Genomic DNA, 26,287 nt, shown 5'->3' with positions numbered 1-26,287 from the left:
TCTCTTCACCACTACTCTCATTATAATATTCGTATACACACACTCACAACACATTCCTATTATTATTGTTATTATTACCATCGTCATAAAACAATATTAATAAAATAAACAAATAAACCAAATGAGGATATCAATAATTTTTCAAACCCTATCACTCTATTGCTTTACACCGATAAGTCGCTTTCATATTAAATTTGCTCAATTTTTATGTTTTCAAAATATTTGAATGTTTGAACAGTTTACAAATTTTAATCGAAAAGAGTTATAATATATCAAATCTTATCAAATTCTCTCACAATAGAAAGTTTCATAATTTTCATAAAATTGAGCATAATCTTTTAGAAATTTAATAATGCGAGGGAGAATGCAAGCAAAAGAGGGGACTTCTTTGTTAGAACGAAACTTCTTCCTGTGGTGTTTCCTGTCGACCCTGTTGTTGTGGTTACTTTAGCTTTGCACTTTCCTTCCTTGAATACGCACCCATCTTCCTCTTTGCACTCCTTTTGTGCCTTGTCCTTGCATATTTCTTCTGATTCTTTGGAAGCAACTGGTGCACCGGCAGGTTGTTTCTTTGATGTTTCAACTTCTTTTTTGTTCCGCTGTCCAGTGCTATGGCTAGTCGCTTCGTTGCATTCGCTAGATGTAGCTAGTGCAGTTAGTTCTTTGTCTTCGGTTTTGTCACTCAGTTTGACGGTTATCTGTCGTGAGTCGAGTGGGGTATCGAAAATCTCTTTGAATTTCCCGTCGTCTGCCCATATGCTGCTTCTATAAAACGTTTAAATTCTTCGCTTCGACTAAGTCTCACGGCTTACCTACTGCTCGGTATGCAGGTAAGCAGTTTCTTAGTATATTTGTTACTAGTTTGTCGCCTTTCAGTGTTTTGCCATTTAAGGGTGGCACCTTGCCCCCGTCTGTTTGTATAGTTTCGAGCGCTTCGCATACTGCATAGCGGAGTTTGATGTCGTTAGCTGCTCCGGGTTTAGCAACTTCTGTCGCATCTTTGCAACCTTGCTCAGGGTCATGATTTGTGTAGAATGCTGCTGTGCTTGTGCTGTAAGAGTAGTCTGGGCTGTTACGCGCATAGGTTAATGTTTCGCTATGTGGCACCGTGCAGCTGTTTAGTACATTCTAGAACGTCCCTGTTTTTGCTACTGCGGATCCTGTGCATGTACTGAACCCGCCAATGGTTATTTTGTCTTTGAATATTTTTGTCGTGAGGTTAGTGTTTGACGTAATTTTAATTTCTGTTAACTTGGGTGCGTTTATTGCAGAATGTTCACTGCTGAATTTTCCCCAGCTGTCAATTTCTTTGCAGCCCCCGTTGTCGCTTGACTCCCGAGTTAACTCTAGGTGAATATTGCCACCGCTGCTCGCTCGGCTGTAGCCGTTGCCGTCTACGGCTGTCTTTGTTTTCGGTAGTTTTTGCGCGTACTTGAGTTTGCCTACATGTTCGGCAATTAGTTCCACGGCCGTGGTTGCTGTATCGTCGGCCTTGTCGGCCTGTTGCTGTACCGACTCTGCTTGCCCCTCAAGCTTGGCAGCTAAAGCGGCGTAAAGACACCTGTCGTTGGCTTGGGTTGCAAGGGTCGCCACAAGCCTATACTTCCTCTTTAGCTTCAGTAATTTCTGTCTTTGTGTTCGTCTTCTTCTGACACCTCCCGCGAGTTTTTTTCGCAGCTCAGACAAATAAAACGCCTCCTTGCAGACGTCTGTTATCTGTGCTTGTCCAGTGTCAGCCTCGGTTATGGGCGCCGGTGATGCTTGTGTTGTGGCATACACTAGCGTCAGTAGTGCTGCAACAGCGGACATCAGACTTTTTCTGGTTATAGAGACTTTCCTGCCGGGCATCACTTAACCTTCAGCTGGATGGTAAATGAATTAAAAAATGAACTATGGATATAGTGCAAGTTTTGATGTTTTCGCTGTGTTTTTCTTAAAACAACAGTTTTCCAGTGTGAATCAAAAGGTAGGGCAGACATCGAACGCTTTTTGGAGGCACCTGATATGTTCGTGGAGCCACTTCTTCAGGTCTTGTTTGCTGGCTGAGTGTGCCGCTTGCTGGATACTGTATCTTGAATATCTCACTCAATCTATTGTCGGGAAAACTGACCTCTGTCTGCCTTGTGCACCTTTGACTTTTTCTTGTCAGTTTCAATTTCAGGTTCGTGTATTGTCGTAGAATGTTGTATGTTTTTTGTCTGACTTTACTAGCTATTGTCATTGCTTTTCTTCTAAAGAAGAAATTTTTGATAGAAATTTCTGTTTATTTTTAATCATCAGTTTTTAAAATTCTTCTCTGATTCTTTTTAACCTTCCTTTCCTCGGTCACCTATTTCCTTTACTCAAGAATTCAGTCTTTACCATTTGAGAGCTACGTTGATTGTGTTTCAATGGGTGAGAATTCTGTTAAAAACACGCAGTTTAATAGCAATTTTTCTACTTTCCATTGCAATGTGTTTCACTCCGCATCTATATCTACTGTTTCTATTGCTGAATAACTCTAATTCGTTTCTGCTATAAAACCTGATTCTTATATATTAACTTAGTTATTTAAATCTTATGGTTTCTACTGTAGTGTATTTGTCCGTAAATTTGGCTTTTTACTTTTAAATTCATTAATAATGTAACGTCTGCGCATAGTCCCCGTCCGCGGTCTAGGCTAGGATTTCTTCGAACAACGACTGTTTCGAGGCTGATTGTGCAAGTGGTATTATAGTCAATTTTACAACTACATTGGCTTCTTCGAAACCTTTATTCTAGTTATTAAATGGGGTTCAGTTTTGAACTTAGTATTTAGCGAACAAACATTTTATGCAGGTTAATCTTTGGACCTGTAGCATGGAAATAGTGTAGTTTCTATACCAACTATATCTACTTTATAAACCTTTCCAGAAGATTCATACATGCGCTACTTTAATCAGTTTACGCGTCTTTATTCTACTTTTTTGTTTTTCAACGGTAATCGATTATAATTACTGGTTTCAACATTCTTCTTTCCGATATAATTATATTTTTTCCCACAAATTTTAGTGCTTACTATTATATATGATGAAAACATTTCTTCAAAATTACCTGACACTTACATATTCTCTTTCTCCTTCTCCATTTATTGATTTTTTCACAACCGTACATTAGGATCTGACATCAGCTTAAATTTCCATTCACCACCATTTTTGTGGCAACATCTATCCATTTCTGTGTGAAATGTGGGCCATCATAGGTTCATCCTCATGTATTATCTTCTTAGTTCTGAACTCTCATGTCTACTGTCTTTTTACTTAGTTTTTTCTTTCCTTGTCTTCCGTTTTCTTTCACACACCTTGGGATAACATCCCCGCTCCTTATGGCATGTATACATTCCACTCTGTCGCTCCTTAATCTCATTGTGTATGATGATGCTCATCATAATTTTTGTGCATGTAACTGTACATATTCTATCTCCTTCATCATATCCCTTTTTGTATTTCGGCGTTTCACCTAATACTATTACACTTTCTTCCTCACTGTATCACCAACTTACTGCCATTACACCCTGGGACGTTGTTTCAAGTGCATCTTATAGAATGTCATTTAGCCTACACTACCACTATTATTATAATATTCGTATATACACACTCACCACCCTCTCCTATCATAATCATAATCATTATTATTAATAATATCATCACCTTGACTAATATCTATAAATTTGAAAATAAACCGCACTTAAAAATTTTATAATAGCTCTTATTTTTCATACATTTTCATCACACTCATTTGCATCCATATGCCATTACCATGCAAATTTTACATATACGAAATTTTCTGAAATGTGTTAAAACATTTCCATGAAAAAATGTTAAAATTTATGAAAACTTAGAAATTTCTTATACTAACAAATTACATAAATGTTTCTCAAAATTCTTAAAATATCAACTCCACAAAGGCAGAAGCAATTAGAGAAAGCTTTTAATTTGCAAGAAAACTGAAATCCTTGCAAGTTTCACATTTACATTTACAATACGGATAGATGCACTCGCTTTGTGGTTTCCCTCTGCATTTATCTGTTGCTTGCCCGCAGCTCCATCTGCATATTTTTTCTGCTCCTCTTCTGCTTTAGCTTCGCTTGCACCCTCTGTGTCACTTGCTCTTTTCTTTCCGTTGGATATTCTTTGCTTTACATGTCTTTTTGGCTTGCACTGTTTGCGACCTGCTGCTCTGTTGGGATCTAATCTTTCTATTTGTTTGTTCGATTTGGATTGTGTGTTGCTCGAGTTTGGAGCGAGTTCGCTATCGTAGATTTGTCATGTTGCAAAGTTGATGTGCAGGAGCTGTACTTGACCGGCTTCCACTTCGGTTGATTCCAGTGCCATTTCTGCAGTTTTAATTTCTTCAAGAATCTTGGTTTCCCACGGGATTCATTTTCCTCCCGTGCTCAGCTGGAGTTTGTAGTTGACGCACGCCTGGCTGCTGGCACCGGTGCAGCCAGTTCCTGAGTTTGCTGCATAACCCATGATGACCAAGCCTGTTTTTCCTCCTTTGTCGCAGTCCCTCTGCTGACAAGCGATGTTGTTTCTGACAGAAACTAATGCCGCGGATAGAGTTGAAGGCGTCGATTTGCTGATTGTATGAAAAGGAGTTTTATGAATGTTTTATAAGCTGTCTTTAGCACGCCTGATGGGTTGAAGTAGGCTTCGAATCCTGCTGTTATGCCGTTGTATGTGTGTTCCCATAGTTTTTTTTCCATGTTGGGTCGCGTGAGCAGAGGAAACTCAGGTCGTCGATTAGCGGCTTCCTTACGTTGTAGCCTCTTCTCCTGCTTCAAGCACCTGTTTCATTAAATTTATGGCCATAGAAGGTTATGGAACGATCACTGCGTTGGACTTTGATAGCGCCATGAAGTTTCAGGCGTCGCCGATAGTCCGGTCTTTTTCCCCTCCCTGTTACATCTGATAGAAACTTTGCATTGAAATTCACTAGTGCGTTCTTTGACTTCTCTATTTTTGATCGATCGCATTTTTCACGGCTACAGACACTTCAAAAAATTTGTTAATATGCGCTGCTGCTTCCACCGCTCTTTTTGTTTCCGGAAGCTTAGTTGTCCGGGTTGTCTGCTTTGGGCGAAGTTCCTTTAGCTTTTTGTCGATCTCTGTGGCATTGGCGTATGCTAGTGCGTTCACGACGCTGATGTCTGTTAACGCCTTTATTTCTTGATCACTTAGGTTTAGTTGCGGCACTTCAAAGCCTTACAGTGCGCCTTTCATCAGTTGGAACAGTGCTGTAACATTGGTTTTATGCTGTTGGACAGAATGGGGACGCAGTTCGTAAGGTTAATATTGAGATTTTTGGGATCTGATGCCGGGTTTTGAGCTAGTGAGAAAATTTCTGCTGGTTTCGTGACTGCTATCCACACTGTCTTTAACTTGTTATTGCGGTTCCGACGAGGTAGGCCTCTTGTCGCGCCTATTTATTGAGATTCTATAAGTTGTGGTGTTCGTTTGTATTGCTGCAAGCTTCCTGGCCTCTACAGTCAGCTTTTCTGGTGCAGTGACGCTTTTCTTCAAGGCTTCTTTGCTTTAAAAATACCTGTTTGAGACACTTCACCACAGATAGCTCTATATTGAAATTAAATCTTCCTTCATTTATAGTAAAAGTCTTAATTTTTCCAATATCCTTCGTACCAAACTTCATTTCAACTTCTTGTACAAACTAAGACATTTAAAAATCATCTTTCCTTAACTTCCTGTGCAATGGGCTATCCAGGAAAATGAATAAATGGAACCTTCCCAATTTCACCACTAATTGGAGTAGAAAAGAATCTCTCCTCATAATCTAACCCAATCATTCCTCTCTTCAAAACAAATATCTGTCCAATAGCTTCTTCCTATGTGACACTTCAAGTTAACAAAGGTTTGTGGATACTCTGCTCAGAACACTATTCATCACTCCATTTCCTTTAAGCAACTCTCCATATGTATATTCAACTTTCCTAAATGCCCAAACTCTTGCTATCAAATCACCACTAAGGTAGTGTTTCCCACTAGGAGGTATTTTAAGAAAAAGACGCAATTTTTATCTTCTTCTTGTCTTTCTCTGCCAAACATTAAAGAACCAATAACATCTCTTAGCTGACTCTTTGACGACACCCTCCTCACTAAATTTATCTTCATTTTCCGCAGTATTTTGTATAAAATATTTACTGCACTCTCATACTTCTCTTTCCATCAGAAACTATAACATCACATCCGTCTAAATGGATTACAATATCCTCATCACTTACATTCTGTTTTTCTAAAAATTCCATAACTCATCTAGGTCTTTTTACATGACTATACAAACCTCCCATAGCAATTGTAATAATTTCAACATGGCTTAGTTTGTCACTCAATATGAGCCTACACCATCCTTGTGTTGCATGAGTTTTGAACTATAACTACAAAAACTGTTGCGTTCTTACGTTCATTTTCTGTTATGTTTACCTCTGTATAATATTGAAGAGATATTAAGCTTGGAAAAAGGAAATCTAATGACAACAATCGAAGCAGTAAAACATTCAAGAGTCCAAGTTTTTGGAAGTAATTTAGCTTTGAAAATATGGAACATTATGAGAAATGCATTAAAAAGCTATGAAAATAGAGTAGTGGGACACTAACATGTTTACATATATTGATAATGCCTTTATATTTTTATGATTTAGATATTAAATGATGTATGGTTATGTTATGAAACGTATCTTTGAGCACACATCGACAATTTCTGTTTTAGAATGTAGCCTCAACCCCATACAGTGCAGTTCGTGCATACACAGTCCGTCTCTATGCATTTCCAAGAGACGTTTCTCATCTAGGTGCGCTACTTGGTTCGCTATACTAAGTATTTTTGTAGTTTCGTTTGCTGAAACTTCACACCATCTGTTTTCGTCATAATCTTCCCATCAGAGCGACCTTATAAACTACTTATATCATTGCTGTGGATAACCTAGCGGCTCCATATGCTTTGGACATGAAACTCTGTCTCTCCATTATTCTCCCCTCCACCACGTCCTTGTGTATAATGATGAAGCCACTCGTAATGTTTTCATTTAAAATTAACCACATTCTATTTTTGTTATCTATATGTCTCTGTCTTTGACTTTTGATCTTCCTCTACTAATACTCCTCTAACTTTCTCTTATCCAGTTGCTCACTAACTACCATTTCAACCCTTTCCATTGTTTTATATTTTCCACCATGGCAGTTAATTTGATCTTCCCCACTATTTGCGTTATAAAAAAAGGTTCCACACACTCACAACACTCTCCTATCATTATTATTGTTATTGCGATTAACCTAACCAGTATTTCAAAATTAATAAAATAAACAGAATAAATAAAATTAGAATCTTATATATTTTTTAACCCCATCACTGTGCTACTTTTTATACATTAGCGACTTTCACACCAAAATATCGTAATATCAAAATTTGTATATTTCGCAAAGGTTTTATAAAAGTATTAATATATATATATATATATATATAATTTTATAAAACTTTACCAACTCCTCCTAAAAAAAATAGAACTTCATAAAGTTTCAAAAAATTGATCAAAGATCCTTAGAATTTTAGAATCCTTAATATACTACAAACTCACAATAGCAGCAGCCATCAGATAAATTTTCTTAGTTACAGGAAAACTGGAAGAGCGGCATCCAGGAGTTACTGGACCAGTGTCTTCGACATAAGTAATCCATTCACAAAAGGCTTTCTTTCCTGTTGGAGTTGTTCCACTTATTTTGGTGCAATCCTCAGGGGTCTGTGTGGCAGAGCATTTGTTTTCTGAAGCTGCTCCTGGTTTGATTTCTACCTTCCCTTTCTTTTTGTGCGTGCAAGTCTCTTTTTCCTTATCCCATTCGCAATCTCCTGTGCATTCAGTTCCCTTTTTTCCACTGCATTGTTTTTCTGCCGATTGATTGTCACCAGAAGCCGCTTTTCGTGCTTGTGCTTCGGCAGCTATTTGTTTGACGAGGCCTCTAGCTGTGGCTTCACCGACTGCTGTTAGTGTTTCTAGGTTTTCTATTTTTGCGATTTGCTCTTTTTTCTGATTTCCGAAGTAAGCTGGCGTTCTTTCAATTGCCTTCCAAAGTTGCTCCTCAAATTTTGTGCCTTCGGTACCGTAGTATTTTGTTATTGCTGTCGCTAATTCTGGGTCTTTTGACTCTTGGCCCTCTTCCGCTTCTGTTTTGCCGATAAGCGCTTTTGTTACCATCAAATTGAATTTGCTGTTCTCTGCGATGGTGGCGTAGTCGCGAATTTTTTTGGTGCATGCGGGTGCTGGATTGGTGTTTTTTAATCCTTTTATCGCCGTATTGACTTCTGTATTTAGGTTGCCGATGAAGTCTACCGCCGTGGCCGATATCTGTTTCGCTGTGCTTGTCCCGGTGACCCATGTTGTTATGTCTTTTGTTGTTTTGTCGTCGTATTTTAGTGCGAACTCCAGCTGTCCGCCGCCCCCTAGCTGGCCGTCGTGGCATTCGTTGGTGCCCGTGCCGTCGCGTTGACACCGCGCCTCGACATGTACGTGGGTTATTATTTTGGGCGTGGGTTGCTCTTCGTCGATGTTTGTATTGTCTATAGGTTGGGCGTCCAGGCTTTTAAGGTCACCTTCGCAACTATTTTTCGCGATGGTCCCTAGGCTAGCCTTTGTTACTTATTTTTCGGTGTTGATGAAGTTGTCGTCTTGCACGTGGATTTTAATCTCTCCACATCCTGTTGCTAGACGTTGCTGCTGGACGAGGTACATTGTCCGTAGCTCCGCGATTTGTGCTTTGGCAGCTGCCGTAGCAGGACTTGCTTTTGCTAACTCTTCCTCGCTTTCCTTGATGATCTCTGCCGCCGATAGCAGTACTGGTGCTAGCTTCGCTTTTAGGTCTTCGCTGCCTAGTACAGTTGCTGCGATGATTTTTCCGAAGTTCTTTTTGTTTTCTTCTAGGTTTTCTTCGGCTGCTGAGTAATCGCCTCTGTAGACGTCTATTTGTTTTTCAAGTCTTTCCCAGCAGCAGCAGTTTGTGGTACAGGCTGTTGCATCGGGTGTCGCGCGTGTTTCGGCTACCGCTACTGCCACTAGAGCGATTACCGCGTGAGTGTTCATTCAGTGTCTTCTGCCAGTCGTAAACTTCGAGTTCTAACGAGTTGGTGACGAATCTTGCTAGATTGAAGTGTGGTAAAACTTTTTAGCCAATTACCAGTGTTCAGAGCTACTACACAGCAGAGATTGCACAAAGAAAGCTTTAGAATCTGTCTGTCTGGCCTTAGCCATCGTCGTGACACAATAGACTGCATTAGAACTTAACTGGTGTTTCGGCGTTAGTTCGAAGCTTTGAGCAACTTCTAAATAAAAATTTTTGGTCCAAACTGATAAACCGCTGCCGTGGTTGATGTTGCGCCCCCGCCAATATAACTCTATGTCAGGTGCACCGTTTGGGGCTGGTGACTCGTTGGCCTTTTAAAATTAGTGAATAACTAAAAAAAGCGTAGAGGCCTAGCAGCGTCATGATAAAACGTTTTACCGAACTTTACAATACCCAAAAGAAGGACCCATTTAGCTATATAATGTATTTTTTTGAACTCATGTTTCTAAGAGGATATTTTACCAATTTTGATTTTCCAAACATTCCCGACACATATTGCAAAAATATAAATTTTTGACTTCCCAAAGAAGTTTTAATAACGGTATATCCAGATGATTTTGTATTGATGGAGATAAGTGACAGGTACGTTATGAAATGTGTATTATCATTTTAAATGATAGGGTTTCTCATATTTTCGACTCATGAAAATGTTGGTTTTGTCATATAAACCCATGAAATTTATGACAAAAGTTAAAGGCAAACTTTGTGTTTTTTGACACGTTTCCACTTTGAAATCCAATCTATTTAGTTTTATATCCTGTGGATCTATCCATTTGAACGATGGTGTCTTCCAATCTTTAAAATGGCGTTCTTATTTCTATACCTGAAAGTTCAAATCTTATGGTTTCTAATCTGCTTTATTTGCTGCTAATACCTTTGACGTACCTCCCGCTTCAGTAGTAATGTAACATTTTCGGTTTTTTCGTATGCACAACACTTTTCTGTCTGGTGCAAAAGCTGTCTGGTTTTATGTTACTTTCATTTGAGACTTTATAATGTTGCTGTTATACATAATCCATATTTTTCTGAGTATCCTTTATTCGTTACAGTAAAGCTTCTTAAGCTCTCATCCTTATGTAAATTACCCGGCCAGCTAGTGCTTTCAATTTGATATTTATATACCAATATGAAATTAATTGAGTTCTATTAAAAGCTTTTTATACTTGAGAATCAACATCTAACTCATCGTATATGTAATAAGTTAAGTAGTTTGTAATATACTATTTCTCTTTTTCTGTTCAGTGTAATTCATGAGTAGTCCAATTTTCAAAATCTTTTTCCCAATAAAATTATATATTTTCTCATAGTTCTATCTACTATTATTATACCTGATCAGGAAAAAATTGGAATTACTTCACGCTTCACCATTCTCTCTATGCTTTTTCGCAGCTGCATATTGGGATTCACCATCACATTAAACATTACAGTCTCAATCAATTAAGCAAATTCTGCGTCTATCCATTTTTTAGTGAAATATAGGAAAGATCTGTTGCTCATCCTTTCGCTCTTCCACCAACTAATATACTTGCATTGAAACATCTACACACTTTCTAGTTTTCCTATTTTGGCCAAAATTTAGTCTTCACCACCACTTATACTATAATATTAGTACATCCACACTCATAAGATATTTATTATTATTATTACTGTTATTATTATTATTATTATTGTTATTGTTATTATTATTATTTTTCATAACTCTCAGTCATATTCATAATATAAACAATATTTGGAGAATTTCTGAAAACCAAAAAAAATTATATCCCATCATCCTACTACTTTACAACCATAGTCAATTTTCATACCAAAATTACATTCTTTTTGATTTTTAAAAAATTTTAACAAATTTTTTGTTACAAATTTGTTAAAATATTTAACAATTGAACAAGTTTAGCAAGTCTCATAAATTTCATAAAATTGAACAAAAAGGTCTTGTCAATAAATCTTAAAAGTGTTATGGTATAACTAAAAATTCAAGCAAAAGAAGGGCTTTAGTTACAGCTGAAATGATGACAGTTCCCTCATTGACTTTGCACTCATTTTTTTCTTGTTCCAATTACGCTTTTTCGTGTCACATTTATCCTCTTCAGTGACTGTGCATTCAGTTGGGGCTTTTTTTCTCCTTCTTTATTTTCTCCTGTGTGTTCTGTTTTTCCGTCTCCTTTGCCTCGATGTGTACCTTGCATTGTTTGTTGCTGAATCCTGTTTTTAGCGTAATAGTAAACCATTGCCGTGCCGAAGTCAGGTCCTGCTGCAATTTCTTTTGTTGTGCCTTTTATGGGCGTTCCACTTGTTGGAATCGAATGTAAGTCTTGTTCTAGAGGTTTTAAAAATTTGTCATTTACTGTTCCGTCGCCTGTGCCGAATATCAGGCTGGCAACTTTGTCTGCCGAGAGTTCTTCTCCTTTGCTTTTATTCTGCGTCAGAAAACCTCCTAATACTGTTCCCGGTGCAAGTTGTGCTGCTGTTTTGAGGTCTAAGTCCTGTATTAGCTGTGGTAGCGTGTATTTCGCCTGTAGTGCTGCTTTGAGTGTTGTTGCTAGTTCGTGGTCTGATATCTGTAGTTGCCGTTCTTCGGGGTTTAGCTTGTGGTCGTCGTCGCTTAGTTTTTCTGGTGGTGTGTTGAGGTTGAGTTAACTGTATTCCAGCGCCGGAATGTGCCGACTGAGTTACCGCCACCCTTGCAGTCGCCGTCGACAAAGCCTGGCCACTGACTGCTTTTTTTTACAATGTTTGTTGTCAGCGCCAGTTTTCCATTGCGAGTCCGTGTATGTATCACCTGAGACCCAGAAAATAACCTTTGCTGCTAGAGGCTTGACATTTAGCTACGGAAAGTGCTTGAGTTTTGATGATGGGCTTAGCTGCTGCGCTATGGTCTGTACGCCGCTCGTCGTCGCCGCTGGTGTGTTGCACGTCGTTTTGTACACGCCCTTGAATGATATCGTGGCAGCACACCGTCGCTCTTTGCTGCTACTGGTTAGTTTGTGTTTGCACCTTCCTCTGTTGCATGCACAATGGTGTCTTCGGTTGTTGCTAGCTTTTTCAGGGCGTACGTTGTTGCGTGTTCTGTCCGTTTCTGCGTAATGGCTTGTGCTGCCCCGAATATTTTGTCTAGAACGCTATGAAACTGTTTTGTCGCCTGCTGGTTGTTGAGTTCTGCTAGCACTGAAAGGAAATAATATGCTATCTCGGTGTTTGTTCCCTTTCTGCTTTCTCGTGCCAACTGCAAAAGTATTCTTTGTCCTTCTTTTTGCTCAACTGCTTGAGCTGCCTCTATTAGCCATCGTCTTAGTTCATTTGCAATTGCCCGATAGTAGTCGTCTATTGTGCAGAAATCAGTTACTTTGGCATTGGCCTCCGGCACTGTTGGGGAGCTCTTTGCCAGTGTTGTGGCGACAACAATAACCAACCAAAGCCGTACTATTACCAGTGTCAGCTTCATGATGTATTCGCTTGTGTTTCTCTTATCCTTGGCTTGTACTTAATGGTTTGGTGATTGCGTTTTGAGCAAGCGGCATTTATGCGTTTTATCCGCTACAGACGTACAGCAGTTTCAGTCCTCGGTTTTATGGGCACCTTGTATGGGAGCTGGTAGCTAAGATTCTCCTGGAAGATTTTCGGTCGTAATTTAACAATCAAAACCAGCCTTCATCCCACTTCTGTCATTTTTACTCTTGTTCATTTACCTGCAGTGTTCCGGCTTGGACACAGCTTCCAGTCACTCTAATAAACGTAGTGCTTTTATTTTGTCACAACTGCCCCTGAGTTGTTCGCTCGTCATCTTCCACCAGTATGTCTCCACATAATAGCTTTACTATTAAATATGTCATTGCCCTCATGCAATGCTCAGTAACATTTACTGCTTTCGCCTGAATTTGCGTTATTAATTTTCTTATTTGATTTTCTATGAGGTCCTGCACTATATATGCATGTCTATGTCCACTGTATACTTCGCTGAAGTCGCTGCTGCTGATGACTATGATTTGATTGTATTTGCGATTTTCTTGCAGTAAATGTTCACTATACAGAAGTCCGTTGCTAGCTTGTGTGAGACTATTTTGGGGCACTCCGTCGTGCCGAAAAATGTGGTTAATAAGACGAGCACCGTCAAGATGGCCTGTTGCTGTACTGTCATCCTTTTCTACCAAACCTTCTATGGTTTCCTTTGTAGTTTATTGAGGATTGGCTTTGTTTTCGCTGGCGATTTGGAGGCACCTGGAGTAGTAAAAGCTTATGAGCTCCAGTCTTAGCCCTCCTCCAGGCTTTGCCGGTGTAAGTTACAAATCCTGATGAGCCGATAAAAAAGCTATTAGTTCCGTATATTCAGCTTGAGCTGAAATAAAAGGATTTTATGAAACCTTTACGACATCCTCCCATAACTCTAAAATAAATCTACAAAGTAGGAAAGTTCCGACAGATAATAGGATCTTCTAGACTCTTCTATTTAAAAGAGCTCAAATTTATTCTTTTAGCTAGTCTTAATTACCACATCCGTTGCACATTAGGATGCGCAATCCGATTAAAAAATGCAGTCTCTAACATCGTTTCTGCAGTTGAATCTACCCAATTTATTAGTGATATATAGACACAGTGTTTTCCTGAATCATTTTTTGCTTGCTTTTACTGTTTCCCAGGATACTGTAATAACACCACTTAGGCCGTTTACTGGGCTCTTTCACTCCCATACTTCACGTTAAATCACTACTTTGTATAAAACAGTACTCATTTTCACGCTTCTGTTTTCAATTACGCATATGCCATTTGCTTTTCCTCTTCTTTCCCTTTTGGCTTTCCGTCGATAATAAAAATATTCGTGCTTTCACATTCACTCACTAGCTCTCATGTTAACATTGACATCTTCTTAAGTGCTCTTATTTGCGGCTTTCATTTTCTTTACCACCACTTTTATTATAATATTGGTATATACACTCAACATTCTCCTATCATCAATGTTACATAACTATTTTAATATTAACAAGTATACATAAGTGACTTAAATAAACAAAATAAAGTAAATTAAAATAACACTAACTTTTTATACCATTATCTATACTGCTGTTTAGCCACACGCTACATTAATACCAAATTTCAATCTTTTAAAATTACAAAAAGTTGTAGATCTCATGGTTTTTACGAATTTTCTTATTTATATTTAATAGTGTTAAAATATATCAAATTCTGTCAAAAAAGGGAAGTTATATTAAATTTCATAAAATTAAGCAAATATCACTGCATTGCAGGAATACAACTGAACTCATTAAAGAAACATCTGTCAGTGCCAATTTATTATTTACAATAAAACTGGAATCTTTGCGCTCTTTTCTTTTTCCTTGTCATCCTCATTATCTTTGCCTTTCCGCCATGCACAAACAGGTTTTTCTTTTCCTTTATTGACTTCTTCGCAATTGTCTTTTGAGCCATATTCGGAGAATTTTACATCTGTTGTTGACCCTCCAGCTTCTTTGTTTGTTTTCGCAACTGCAGATTTTGGATCTTTTTCGCAGGCTTGGCTTGTATAGTTATGTTTACATCTCACTTCTGGTCTACATTCATCTGGGTTTGTTATCTGGTCGCAGGATTGATTGTTTTTTGCGCCGTCGTTGTTATTAGAATCTTTGTGGGGGCAGCTGGGCTTGGTGTTTAAGTCTTTTAGCCGCTCCGCTGTTAGCGCAGCGACGTCCTCTGGCTCTAGTTCTAAAAAACTCTTGAATGTCACCTCGCGTTTTTTTTGTTGACATGAAGCTAAGTTGTCTAATCATGAGAGTGAATGGTATGCTGATGTTGTCGCTTCGTTTTGTACCAAATAAATTGTCTATTTTCTTTTTTCTTGTGGTGCTGCTAGCTGTTCGTTGCAGGTGGCCTCTTTTATGGCTTGCAGCCATTCCCCTTGTGGTTCGCCTGGTGGTATCGCTTGTTCTAGTGCGTCGATGGTTGTTATCGGTGTTGATGTCGGTGCTGCTGTAGCATGTGCCACAGTTGTTATGCTTGTTTTCGCTGCGTTGAGCGAAGGGTTCGTTGGGATTGTGTTTGACCAGGAGGCGGCGCGCAGGTCGTCGGTCGCATCAGCCGTCAGTATGCCGTCTGCACAGGTTAGCTTCGCTGTTGTGCCGTGTATGCCTACATATGCTCCAAGGCCGTTATTTTCCAGTTTGCAATCCGTGGCCTGTGCTGCCAGCGCTGCTGAGCTCGGCAGTTCTGCAGCAGCTATGGCCGACAGTGTTTCTTCTGTTGATTCTTGGCTATTTTAGTGAGGCGCTTTGCACGCTGCTTCTTCAAAAGCTGGCTTGTAGTTGCCGCCGGTGCTTGGCTTGATGCACGCGTTTGTGCTTTTGTCGTCGCCGTGGCCTTGTAGCCAGACGGAAAAAAAATCGTCGATGCGCCCGGCAGCATAGGCTGCTGCTGCTACAGCTGCTGGTCCTTTTGTTAAAAGATGAGTTGCCTTCGTATTGGCCGCGGCGCTCCTCCGTTCGATTACGGCTAGAACGATTTGGATGGCTTGCGTGTAGTCTGGTGCTATCAGTAAAAGTAAGTTTAGTTTTGCCGTTAGTTTGCGGTTTTCGTTTTGTACTTCCTCCAGACCGGCCGCAGCAACCTTTAGAGATACAGCCACGTTTTTGTAGTTTGTTGAGAGTTGGCAAGTTGAAGTCGCTATCGCTTCGCTCATGGATTTATCAGCGGCTCTCGCATACTGTACAATCACTAGTGGCACCAAGATCTTAAAGATCGCTTTTACGGATTCTGCCTGCTGTTGTTGCATTGCCGACCAGGGTTCCTCCAGTCACTTCTTTATTTGTGAGTACAACAAACTTTAAAAATGCTGTTTTCTGTACCGTGGCGACCAACTACAGCCTACACTTGCAACGGGTGCATCTGGAGCGCGGTGTTGGGACAAAGTGATGAGTATTATACAAATGAGTTACACTATATTTTTGAAAACTTCTTTCGGTGGTTCGGCGTTTCGCCTATTTTAGTCGACCTTGGTGCGTTCTCTTTGGAAGCTTATGGTCGAAAAAGTTATTTTACCTGAAGGAAGTAGCGACTTATTTGTTATGAGCGACATAAGGTTAAGAAAGAACTTCTTTAGTGATATTTCTAACGAGCTATTTTTGTTTTTCGTTTGCTTCAACTCTAGGATTGGCCTTTTAAACTGTGTGGTTATTATTCGCTTAATTAAGGCGTTCCTGCTTGTGTCTTCCATATGAATAGAGTTGCTGAAACCGTTTCAATTGTCGTTGGAAGTTTAAATCTTCCTCTGGATCTTCCTGCTTAATGCCAGTGACTAATTATTTTGAATTCCAATCAACTTTTTATGAATAAGATTTTACTATGTGCCGTTATATATATATATATATATATATATTTTGCATGTATTCGCTTCATCGGCAACTTCACTCCTGTGAAAATTGAAAATATCGAACATATTTCTATATTCGAAGATGAAGATCTTCTGGTTTCTAGCTGCTTCTATTTTTCTTCAATTTTATACTGCTTACTGGCACAATACACAGGAAAAGATGCTGCTTTTCACGGCATAGCTTGCTTTTTTTATCACTTGCACTCTGTATGTATTTAGACCACATGCAAAGAATGCTAGTCACTCTGGACTTTGAAAGTGCCTTCGTTTCTGGCTTTATCCCATTAGCACGATTGGTTAGCTTGGCATAGCGGTTATCCTTATATAAATTACGTTTTCTTTAAAATGTATTAGTGTCTATCCACTATAACAATACGGAACTGGCAGAGTATTTCCATTGATTTTTGCCGAGTAGTAGAGAGCCTCCATTATTTCATATAAGCGAGTTCCTATTCTTTTCACGCTATTTTCTATTGTACTTTTGTCAGCAGCATCTGTTTTTATTTTCAGTTTGTAAAACGTAGAGGTTTTATATGGTATAGTCAGTGTGTTGTGTTTGCGTATGATCGCTTATGACATATTTTTTCACATTATGATCACTCGTTAATTTCTGTGTTTGACATCGCGTATAATCTTTTCTCCTTCTTTATTCTCTTTGTAATAATATTTCTCTTAATTCCTCTCAACCACTCACTGCTCTACTAATTCATATAATCTAATTTCACCTTTGTCATTATTTAGAGGACTTCTCTTTTCCTTGCCCACATAGTATCCACCACTATTCTTATTATAATATTAGTGTATGCATACACACAACACTCTTCTATCATTATCATTATCATTGTTTTTGGTAAATTACTAATATCCATAAAAGAAATACGATTTAAAAAATAGAATAGCACTAAATTTTTATATCTTCTTCCACTAATACATTATATTCATAGGTCACTTGCATACAAAATATTTGATTAACAAGCTCTCCGTATTTCACAGTATCATCAAAACGTGTTAAAATATATCAAATTATAGTAAATTTTTCGATTTTTCATAAAGTGGAGCAACCATCCTTTAAATCCTTAAAATGCTAATATGTTACCAAACTCATAAAGGTAGTAGAAAGTAGAAAAATTTTATTATTTACAAGAAAACCGTAATCTTTGCAAGCAATATTTTTCCCATTTGCAGCAAGTAACCTTCTCACAATCTCCTTGTTTTGTCCCTGCACATTTATGATACTTTTTCTCATCTTTCCCTTCGTTCTCTTTTGCTTTTTCTAGTTTTTCTTTCACATCTTTTTTCAACGTGCATTTTTTGTCCTTTTCGCCTTCAGAGTTAAAAACGCACCCTTCTGTTTCTAGTTTTTTGCACGCTTCTTCGTCGTCTTTTCTCTTGTTATTGCATTCTTTCTCCTTGTCTTCTGTAGATATTGTGTCAGACGCGTGTTTCGCTTTTTCCTGTAGTTTCTGCATTCGGTTTTGAATTGCCTGCTCGCGCGCCGACCTGTAGTGAAAGTACAGGTGCATGAGGTTATGAATGCTAGTGATCTTGCCGAGTGTGTCGTCAGCCGGGCTTGGCCGCAGGTTATCAGGTATTTGGTATGCATCCACTACTTCAAATAAAGCTTTCTTCGCGTTGTCATCGTTCACGTATGCGTTTGTTATCTTCTCTCCCAGTTGTGTATCGGCGTCTGTCTCCGCCGGTTTTTTGCCAAGTAAATACCGTCGAGCTGGGTCTTTGAAGTTTGGGGATGCTTTGAGTGCTGAGAGCGTTTTTATGCTGGCCGTTTCTTCTGCTGGGGCTATTGCTGTTACTGCTTCTATCGCTTTCGCCAAGTAGTGACTTGCTGCTCCAGCGTCCTGTACTGTGTCGTGTTTCTGTACCTTTATCCCCGTTCCGTCTACCGTGAAATAGCCCGCTGCTAACTTAGGTACGTGACCGGCTACGTCGTTACCTGTGGTGCCGTAGGTTAACTTGAAGGTCGACTGTGGTTGTGATATGTCGCAGCTTGTGCCCTGACCGGTGTGTATTGTTTGACCGTTCTCTTGCCCACCGCTGCTGGTGTGCTTGACTCCTGCTGCTGTTATAACGCTGGTGGTTGTTTGTTCGTTTTTGACTTCGTCCCACGACAACTTGCACGTCGGTTGTTCCCTGTACAGCTGTTGCTTGCCGACGATGACGGCTGTGTTTCCTTCTGCCGCTTGCAGGCAACCTTTTGTGGCGGCCGATGCGTCGGCTTGAGTTTCAAGGAATTCGGTAATGGCCCCTTGCAGTCGGCCGAGGTTTCGTGCCGCTGTTACTGCCGCTTTGGCTTCTGTTTCTTGTATCCTCTTGGTCGCCGCCCCTGCCACCTCGGCATGCAGCGACCACACTGCCATTGTCGCATTGTTTAGGGGCTGTCCACCTGTCGCTTCGTTATACACGAGTGCCCTTATCAAGCGTTGCAGCGCTGTTTCACCATCCCGGGAATTTTGTATCAGGTTTTGAAGCAGGTTCGCGGCTACTTTCTCTGAGTCAGCTGTAATAGAGCATAGGGGGGTCCAGCTGGCGCCTTTTACAACGTCGCCATCTGCCGCGCCGGCAAGTCTTTGCAGTGCAGCAGTCACCGTTAGGATCAGAGCGGCCACTTTCGTTATGTGCATTGTTTTCCTGTCAGAACTTCTTTTAAATAAACAAGAAAGCATTGAAAAAAATCTTTTGGTGCTTGGAACTGTGTACTGTCATGCGCATCATCGTGCAGTCGCTGCAGAAACCTCCTCATTACCACTTTTTCTTCCTGCCCCCAGTTTTCAGACCCTTTTGAGTGTTTCTTTGCACCAGCTGGCCTTCATCCCTCATAATTTAAAATTTCCTACTTCTTATGTATTGAAAAAGCCAGTATTGGGTATCGTGACGTATGCTTGCCAAGGTGTTTTGTCTTTCATATGGCGAATACAAAATAAAGATAAAACAATCTTTTTTCCATTTCGCTGGTATCTCCCCTCCAACCCCTCTAGTCTCTCTATTCTAAACATCTTTAATTTCATACACTTCAAACCTAAAAACACAACAGGGACGTTTCAGCAGAACCCATTTCTCTCAGCAGTAGTTTAGTAACTCATATGACTTTTTTTTTAAATCAAAATTGACAGGATTGCAGGTGGTTACCTTTCTGTTCCATTTCATCCTTACTATTGCTTTAAACACGTCGATGTTAATATTTTACCTAGTCTTCAAACCACCATTCTTATTATAATATTAGTATATACACACCCACATCATTCTCCTATCATTATTATTATTATCATTATTATTATTACTACTGCTCTTATTATAATATTCGTATATGCACTCTCACAACACTCTTCCATCATCATTAGCAATACTATTATAGTATTACCTAAATATTCATGAAATAAGAAGAATAAACCAAAATTGCATATTAGAATAGCATTCATTTTTAATGCACTACAAAGCATTACTTTGCACATACAGGACACTACGATGCAAAAAATTTTCACTTACCTTCACAATTCAGTTAAGAAATGTTAAAGTATAGAAATTCTTGTAAATTATCAAAATCGTTAAAATAGTAAATCCATGAAACAAGCAGACATCAGGGCCAATTTTTTATTGACGAGGAAACTGGAAGAGCGGCACGTTTCTTTTTCTTGATCAGGTTCATTATCTTTACCATTTCTAAATGCACAATTATTTTTACCGTCTGTTTTGTCATTCTTACAAGCGGCTTTACATTTATGCGTTACAAATCCAGCTGCAGCTGCTCCATCTTTTGGTATCTCTCCTGCTGCTGGGTTTTTCTGCTCCTTGTTTAGGTTTGTACTCTTTTTTGTTGTTATCATAGTCGCAGCCGGCAGCTGCGCATCCTTCTGTGGGTTTGCTCGTGACAGCTTTGCATTTATTCTGTTCCTCTGCTGTTAGCTTCTAAAGAGATCTCTTTCGTAAGTTGTATGGATGAAATTCGAAACCGTAATATGGGCGTTGATGGTGCCACTGGCTAATGATAACGAATATAGGAAAAAATTAATTGAAGATGGCTGGCTAACGAATAAGGTGGCCAACTGCTTTGAAAAAAAACCGGCAAGCCGTTTAAAAATATATATTTAACAAAGCTACAAATAAAAGAATTCAAATAATTCAAAAAGCTAAAAAATGTGGAAAACTCATGTTTCTGCTGTCGCTCAAAAAATTAAAAGGTTAAAATAAAAATTAAAAAGAATCGAAAAAAATTAAGCGTAAAAAACAAGTCGTGGCGACGCCGCGAATGGACAAATAAAACCGAGTTGACGGCGTCAGTGGAAAAAAAGCTGCCGCTACGCTAGGGTCAAATAAGGGTTAAGATCCTCATAACAGAACAGCCGCTGCATCACTTTAAAAAAATTTAAATATTAGCAACGTATTGTAAAAAAAAAGAAAACCAAAAAAAACAAAAACAATTAAATGAAAGAAAATCAAAAAAAATCGTTAGAGTAAAATTAACCCTAACCCTAACCCTAATCCTACCTAACTACCTCCCCCGTCTATTTACCACCTCCTGCACATAAAAAAAAACGGGAAAAAGAAAAAAATTTTAGTTGCCAGAAAAACAGAAAATATTTTTTACAGAATCTCAAACTTAACAAACAACAAAAAAACTCGGCTTAATTTAGGTGTTAAAATATATCAGAAGTTTTCAAGTAGCAAAAATTTTAGCAAAGTTTTTTAAAAAGAGGGGGGAAATTTGGTTTAAAAAAGCAAGGCCGCAAATGCAGCAGAAACCACGCTGAGGGCGAAGTGTTTGTTTGGTAGAATAGAGGAATCACGGCATTTTTCTGTACCTTTATCATCTTCATTATCTTTGCCTATTCTCCAGCCGCAGACAGGTTTGTCTTTTCCTTTGTTGACTTCTTCGCATTTGTCTTTCGTGCCATAATCAGAGCATTTTACAGTTGTGGTTGCTCCTGCAGCTCCTCCGCCTGTTTGGGCTGCTTGTTCGCTCGTTGTCGTATTTAATTCGCAGTGAGTTCCTGTTTTTACGTCTGGTTTGGTCCATTTGCAGTTTCCATTGCTGTTGCAGTCAGCTGCTTTCGTTATCGCCTTACATTCTTGTTTTGTCTCCTCTGCTGTTTGATGAGTTGTAGTTGTTGCCGCTTTTGTTTGGAGGATTGGGACTGGCTGTTGTTCCCAAAGCAATGCTGTTGCGGTTTTGTTTAGTACCTCCATTTTATCCGCTATCCGTTGTATCTTGTTCATGTTGTCTGTCCTTGCGTCATAGTCGGCAGCGGCGTCGATGAGGTTCTGCACCCAGTCAAGTTGCGGTGTCCCCTTAAGAATGCTGTTGTCCGTGTACTTGACGCATCTGCCGTTGTTGGTGCTTCCTACCTTGCCGGTGCAACCGTCGTTTCCGTTGCCGCCGACAGTTCCGAGGGCGTATTTCATCTCTTGTCCTGTGCCTTTTGCCGTGTTTACTTGCGTATAGAAATCTCCTAGCAGGTGGTGGAGCTTTGTTGTGCTCTTATCTGCTGTTGCCCTTGTGGTTGGGCATTGCTTGGCTATGTGTTCGGCTCGTAGTTTGGCGTTTGTAGCTGGTTGCCACTCATCGTGGTTTGGGTTTGTTTCGCATCCCTTGCAGCAGCTTTTGCCTGCTGTGGTATCTGTATTGGCACCCGCACAAATGCACAAAAGGTCAACCAATAACGCCTTTCCGGCTTGTTCTCCAGGTGTTGTCGTTCCAGTTCCGCACAGTTGCGATCGGGTCTTGCCTGAAAACGTGAACGTGTTTGTGGGTGCATTGTTGCCATTTAGTGCTTTTGTTAGTTTTGTGTCTATATCCGTTTTGGTTTTCTTCTGCAGTAGCATTTTTGCCTCTGTCGCTAACTCCAACGCCGCGTCAGCTATAAGATGAAATTTGTTTTTTGCCATGGTGTTTTGACTGACTTTTCTGAACTGCTCTAGTTTGAATTTTACAGTTTCCGGTTTTGGGTCTGCTGCCAACTTTTGCCAGTGCTGCCAGTGCTCCTTGTAAGGTTGTGCGGCTGGTTTGTCGCTGGCTGGAATGTCATCCCAGCTCTTGTCTTTGTGCTTTGTTACTAGTTGCTGAAGTGCAGCTTCGCTCATGCTCAGGTTCACTGCCAACAGTTCGTCAGCTATTTCTGTTATCTCTTGAGGAAGGCTGATAGCTGGCGTATTTGGTTCGGCAAATTGGATGAGGCCACAAAGGGCGGCACAATCACCGCCGTGTTCGTTGTCTTTCACGGCACCTTGTGCCTGCTGTCGCAACACCATCGCCATTGTAAGTAATACCGCGCAAATTAGTGCGGTGTGCATCTTTTTAACGTCTTTGCTTCTCGCTATACTTAGGTATATGTTATAAATCCTGCAGTTAAGTGTGCTTAGGGTTAGAATGCTACGTGCTTACAGTTTTGGGGATTTGGCTCTTACTGCCAAGCACGAGTAAGTGTGGCTTGCAGCCTGTTTTTTGAGTTCCGGTCGGTCATTCTTTGTTTATCTGTTACTTGCAGTGCCGCCATCAGAATAGCTGCTACAAAAATACTTAGTCACCTTTGCTTGCACTCCGCGTTATGAAGAAAACAAAAAATAGCATTGTATGTTGGTGGCGCCATCTGTCTATATCTTAATCCTTACAGCAGTTTGCCCTGTGATAGTTATTTTTTTTACCGAATTTTCTGTAAAATTGGTGATTCCCCTTAAATTCTGGTTGATCCACTGTCTTATCTGCTTCACATCGCTGCTAGTCAGCGGTCATAGACTTCCACCGCTTACAAAATTAAATGAAACACACGAAGACCCCTTCGCTTTTTATGACCCTTTACTGTTAGCTGTTTAAATTCCTCTACCGGATCTCTGTATTGTAAAGCTTTGTTCAGTTTTGAGGGCTCACAACCCCAGTCATTGCCAACAGTCATTTGCTTTACAGCAATATCTCTATGAGAATTAGCTCTGCTGCTAATTGCAACATTAGTTTTACCAATTGGTGTGTAACAATAGTTTATTTCTGCGTCATCCTTGACGTTCGCCGTTGGCTCTATTCAAGTTATTGCACGTTCATCGATTGTGCCGCTGCCGTTACATCAGCCTCGAAAATTGCCGTTTGCCTTCCCGAAGCGATTGACTTAGGATAGCTTCCCCTTACCAACGTTTCTGCTAATGCAATTCCTGTATTTCTTTATATAAATAAAAGTGCTGTTAAAATGAAATCTAGCCGTTTCTTTCGTTAACACCTCTTCCGCTATTTTGGGTTTATCATAAATCTCCCAATAATAATAAAACACACTCACAACCCCTTTCTATCATTATTATTATCATTATTACTATTATTACTGCTCTTATTATAATATTCGTATATACATTCACAACACTCTCCTATTACTACTATTTCTAATACTCTCATACCCTAACTAATATCCGTAAAATCGACAAAAACTAAAAAAAAAGAATGTTGCTTATTAGTACACGCATTTCATACACTAACATCATACTTTACACCTATAGACTACTATTATATTAAAATTTTGTATTTTTAATATCTTTATCATTTACACATCTTCATAAATTTTAAAATTGAGCAAAAAATTCACTAGAAGTTTCAAAATACCACACAACTCATAAAGACAATTATAATCAGAAATAATTATTATTTACAAGGAACCTGTAGTCTTTGAAAGCATTATTTTCCTATTTTCAATTGCTAGTGCAATCTCTCTGTTGGTTATATTTGCATTTTGAAGAAGTTTGCGTCCCTTCAGTTCCTGTTTGTATTGCTGTTTTCTATATTGCTTTCGTGTTAGATTTGCAGTTTTTTCCATCCTTCTCACTTTTTTAAAATTTTCTTCGTGCCTTCGTGGGAGTTTCCCCCCACTGGCGCGACCATCAGCCATCACCGTAGAGCCCTGAGATGCTATCGGTCTGGCGACTGTGGCAGAGTCTCCCTTTTTTATTCAGCCTAACACACTCTCTATAATTTTTGTTGTAGCTCCGCAGTTGAACGGAATACAGCAGATGGGGCGAGAAGCCACCCAACCCGGACTCTCCCAAAGATGTCAATTAGCAATCCTTTTGTTTTGATTTTTGTTATTCGTTTATTATTCTCTCCCCCTCTTTCTGTTCCTGTTGCTTGTTGACTGCATACCCTCTCTGTCTCTGAGGGTGTCTGGACTATTCCTGCGTCCGGTGCTTTTCCTGCTAGCTCCACACTCGGCAATAAGGGGGAAAGTTGCAGAAAGGAAAGTGGGTTGTATAACTGTTACATTAGGGGAGGACTTCACATGCGGCCGGTTCCGTTCAACCGCAATGAGAAATTGCGCCAGCCTTTTAGAGAATCATACATCCTGCACACACACACCTTATACAGCTAACCTGACACGTAGTTCCTTCAAACCGGGACAGCTCATCAGGTGCAGCGACGTTTCTTCGCAGTCGCCGCGTTGTCTGGTAACAGCGCGCTCTACCTTCATACCGTGCATCTTATTTTGATGGAGGGTGAGGCCAGTTTTGCTAGCACACTGCCTTCCGCATGTCAGGCACCTCAACGTGGTGCCAGGATCCAGTACCCCGTATCATCGGGGGAAGCCAAGAGCTAGCAGCGTTCCTTTCATGGGAAACACTGCTGCCTCTTGGCTTTCCCCGATGATACAGCACAGGGATCAGCAGCGTCTTGCTGGGACACCGTTTTTCATTTGTCGGTCCCTGGGCACGTCAAAGCGTGCCATCAGCAGTATCATCCGCACTAAGATGCTGCTGTCCGGTGATGTGGAAGAGAATCCCGGCCCGTCGTTGCGCGGGATGCAGTGGAACTGCGCCGGGCTATCTCAAGGAAAGAGATTAGCACTCCACAAAACCCTTGTTGATGAGCGGATCGCCTTTTGTCTGTTGAGCGAGACAAGGATGACGCTTGGAGAGGAGGCTTGCTTTAGCGTTGCTGGCTACCAACATCACGGAATAGCTCGTAACTGCAAAGGAGGTGGTGTATCAATACTAGTGAGGGAGGACTTACTAGTCGAGACCGGTATGGCCGTTGTTGGTCGCATTGAACAAGTGCATGCAACAATTCACCTTGCACGTGGAACGGCGCTGACTGTCACGTCGGCATACATCCCACCAAAACACACCTTCACGGCAACTGACCTAGATACGCTTCTGACAACTGACGGTGCCCAGCTCATCGGTGCAGACGCTAACGCACACGCGTTGGCATGGGATCGCACGAGCCCACCAAATACCAAGGGTGAAACCCTCACACAGTGGTGCATTGACAACCAGTTTCTGGTCTGCAACACTGGTGAGTGCACCAGGTACGCGCGCCACCACGGGGAATCTACCCTTGATGTGACACTGTCAAGGAATTGCACAGTGTACACGTGGACATCGCTGTATTCTCCCGATAGCGATCACCATAACATATTTTTCGACGTTATCGTTGGAGACGACACAGATGCACTGAGTTGCACGCGGCCTCGAATGCCCATGTACGTATGGCTAAAAGCTAACTGGAGGAATTTCCGTCTCAAGGTTGACGAGCTCTGCAGGAAAATTGGTAGAGAGAAGAACGTCAACACCCTGGAACAGAAATTGAGCTCCGCCATCCGCATTGCGACGAAGATGTTCGTCCCCCGTGGCTGCAGAGCAACGCCACCACATTGGACACCAACGCTCACTAAACTCGATGAAGAGATCGCTGGATGCGGACCCTCCCACCGAAGGGAAATGTTGGTAGCCACGCGTAAGCAGATCCTGGACCGTACCACAAAGAAGAGATGGAGAACGCTATGCTCCAGACTTGCGGTGTCAGACC

General features: G+C 40.4%; 1 protein-coding gene and 9 pseudogenes across 1 annotated transcript, besides 16 other annotated features; all 10 read right to left on the bottom strand.

Moving 5' to 3' along the window:
- Nucleotides 1-338: 338 nt before the first annotated feature.
- Nucleotides 339-1,848, bottom strand: Tb09.244.1310 (annotated as a pseudogene).
- A 2,055-nt stretch (nt 1,849-3,903) lies between these two features.
- Tb09.244.1330 lies at nt 3,904-4,709 on the bottom strand (annotated as a pseudogene).
- Nucleotides 4,710-5,539: 830 nt separating this feature from the next.
- Tb09.244.1340 lies at nt 5,540-6,548 on the bottom strand (annotated as a pseudogene).
- Nucleotides 6,549-7,321: 773 nt separating this feature from the next.
- Nucleotides 7,322-7,375: a sequence feature (AT_rich).
- Nucleotides 7,376-7,474: 99 nt separating this feature from the next.
- Nucleotides 7,475-7,497: a microsatellite.
- A 100-nt stretch (nt 7,498-7,597) lies between these two features.
- Tb09.244.1350 lies at nt 7,598-9,106 on the bottom strand (annotated as a pseudogene).
- A 1,671-nt stretch (nt 9,107-10,777) lies between these two features.
- Nucleotides 10,778-10,836: a microsatellite.
- A 134-nt stretch (nt 10,837-10,970) lies between these two features.
- Nucleotides 10,971-11,023: a sequence feature (AT_rich).
- A 77-nt stretch (nt 11,024-11,100) lies between these two features.
- On the bottom strand, nt 11,101-12,588 carry Tb09.244.1360 (annotated as a pseudogene).
- Nucleotides 12,589-14,353: 1,765 nt separating this feature from the next.
- Nucleotides 14,354-15,903, bottom strand: Tb09.244.1380 (annotated as a pseudogene).
- A 578-nt stretch (nt 15,904-16,481) lies between these two features.
- Nucleotides 16,482-16,506: a microsatellite.
- Nucleotides 16,507-17,584: 1,078 nt separating this feature from the next.
- On the bottom strand, nt 17,585-19,139 carry Tb09.244.1390 (annotated as a pseudogene).
- A 624-nt stretch (nt 19,140-19,763) lies between these two features.
- Nucleotides 19,764-19,811: a microsatellite.
- A 249-nt stretch (nt 19,812-20,060) lies between these two features.
- On the bottom strand, nt 20,061-20,403 carry Tb09.v2.0280 (annotated as a pseudogene).
- Nucleotides 20,404-20,867: 464 nt separating this feature from the next.
- Nucleotides 20,868-20,888: a sequence feature (AT_rich).
- A 12-nt stretch (nt 20,889-20,900) lies between these two features.
- Nucleotides 20,901-20,958: a sequence feature (T-rich).
- Nucleotides 20,959-20,973: 15 nt separating this feature from the next.
- Nucleotides 20,974-20,999: a microsatellite.
- Nucleotides 21,000-21,222: 223 nt separating this feature from the next.
- Nucleotides 21,223-22,803, bottom strand: Tb09.244.1410 (variant surface glycoprotein; the record flags this gene model as incomplete). The annotated part of the gene is made up of 1 exon (XM_822657.1): nt 21,223-22,803. The coding sequence occupies one exon, from the start codon at nt 22,801-22,803 to the stop codon at nt 21,223-21,225; it is 1,581 nt and encodes a 526-aa protein (XP_827750.1).
- A 981-nt stretch (nt 22,804-23,784) lies between these two features.
- Nucleotides 23,785-23,829: a microsatellite.
- Nucleotides 23,830-23,993: 164 nt separating this feature from the next.
- Nucleotides 23,994-24,023: a sequence feature (AT_rich).
- A 94-nt stretch (nt 24,024-24,117) lies between these two features.
- Tb09.v2.0270 lies at nt 24,118-24,297 on the bottom strand (annotated as a pseudogene).
- A 14-nt stretch (nt 24,298-24,311) lies between these two features.
- Nucleotides 24,312-25,025: a repeat region.
- Nucleotides 24,579-25,025: a repeat region.
- Nucleotides 25,010-25,251: a repeat region.
- Nucleotides 25,010-26,287: part of a repeat region that runs on past the window's edge.
- Nucleotides 25,010-26,287: part of a repeat region that runs on past the window's edge.

This window comes from Trypanosoma brucei, chromosome 9 (genome assembly GCF_000002445.2).
Source record: "Trypanosoma brucei brucei TREU927 chromosome 9, whole genome shotgun sequence".
Lineage (NCBI taxonomy): Eukaryota > Euglenozoa > Kinetoplastea > Trypanosomatida > Trypanosomatidae > Trypanosoma > Trypanosoma brucei.
Note: the sequence above shows the minus strand (reverse complement) of the source record. Positions and strands in the feature narration are given on the sequence as shown.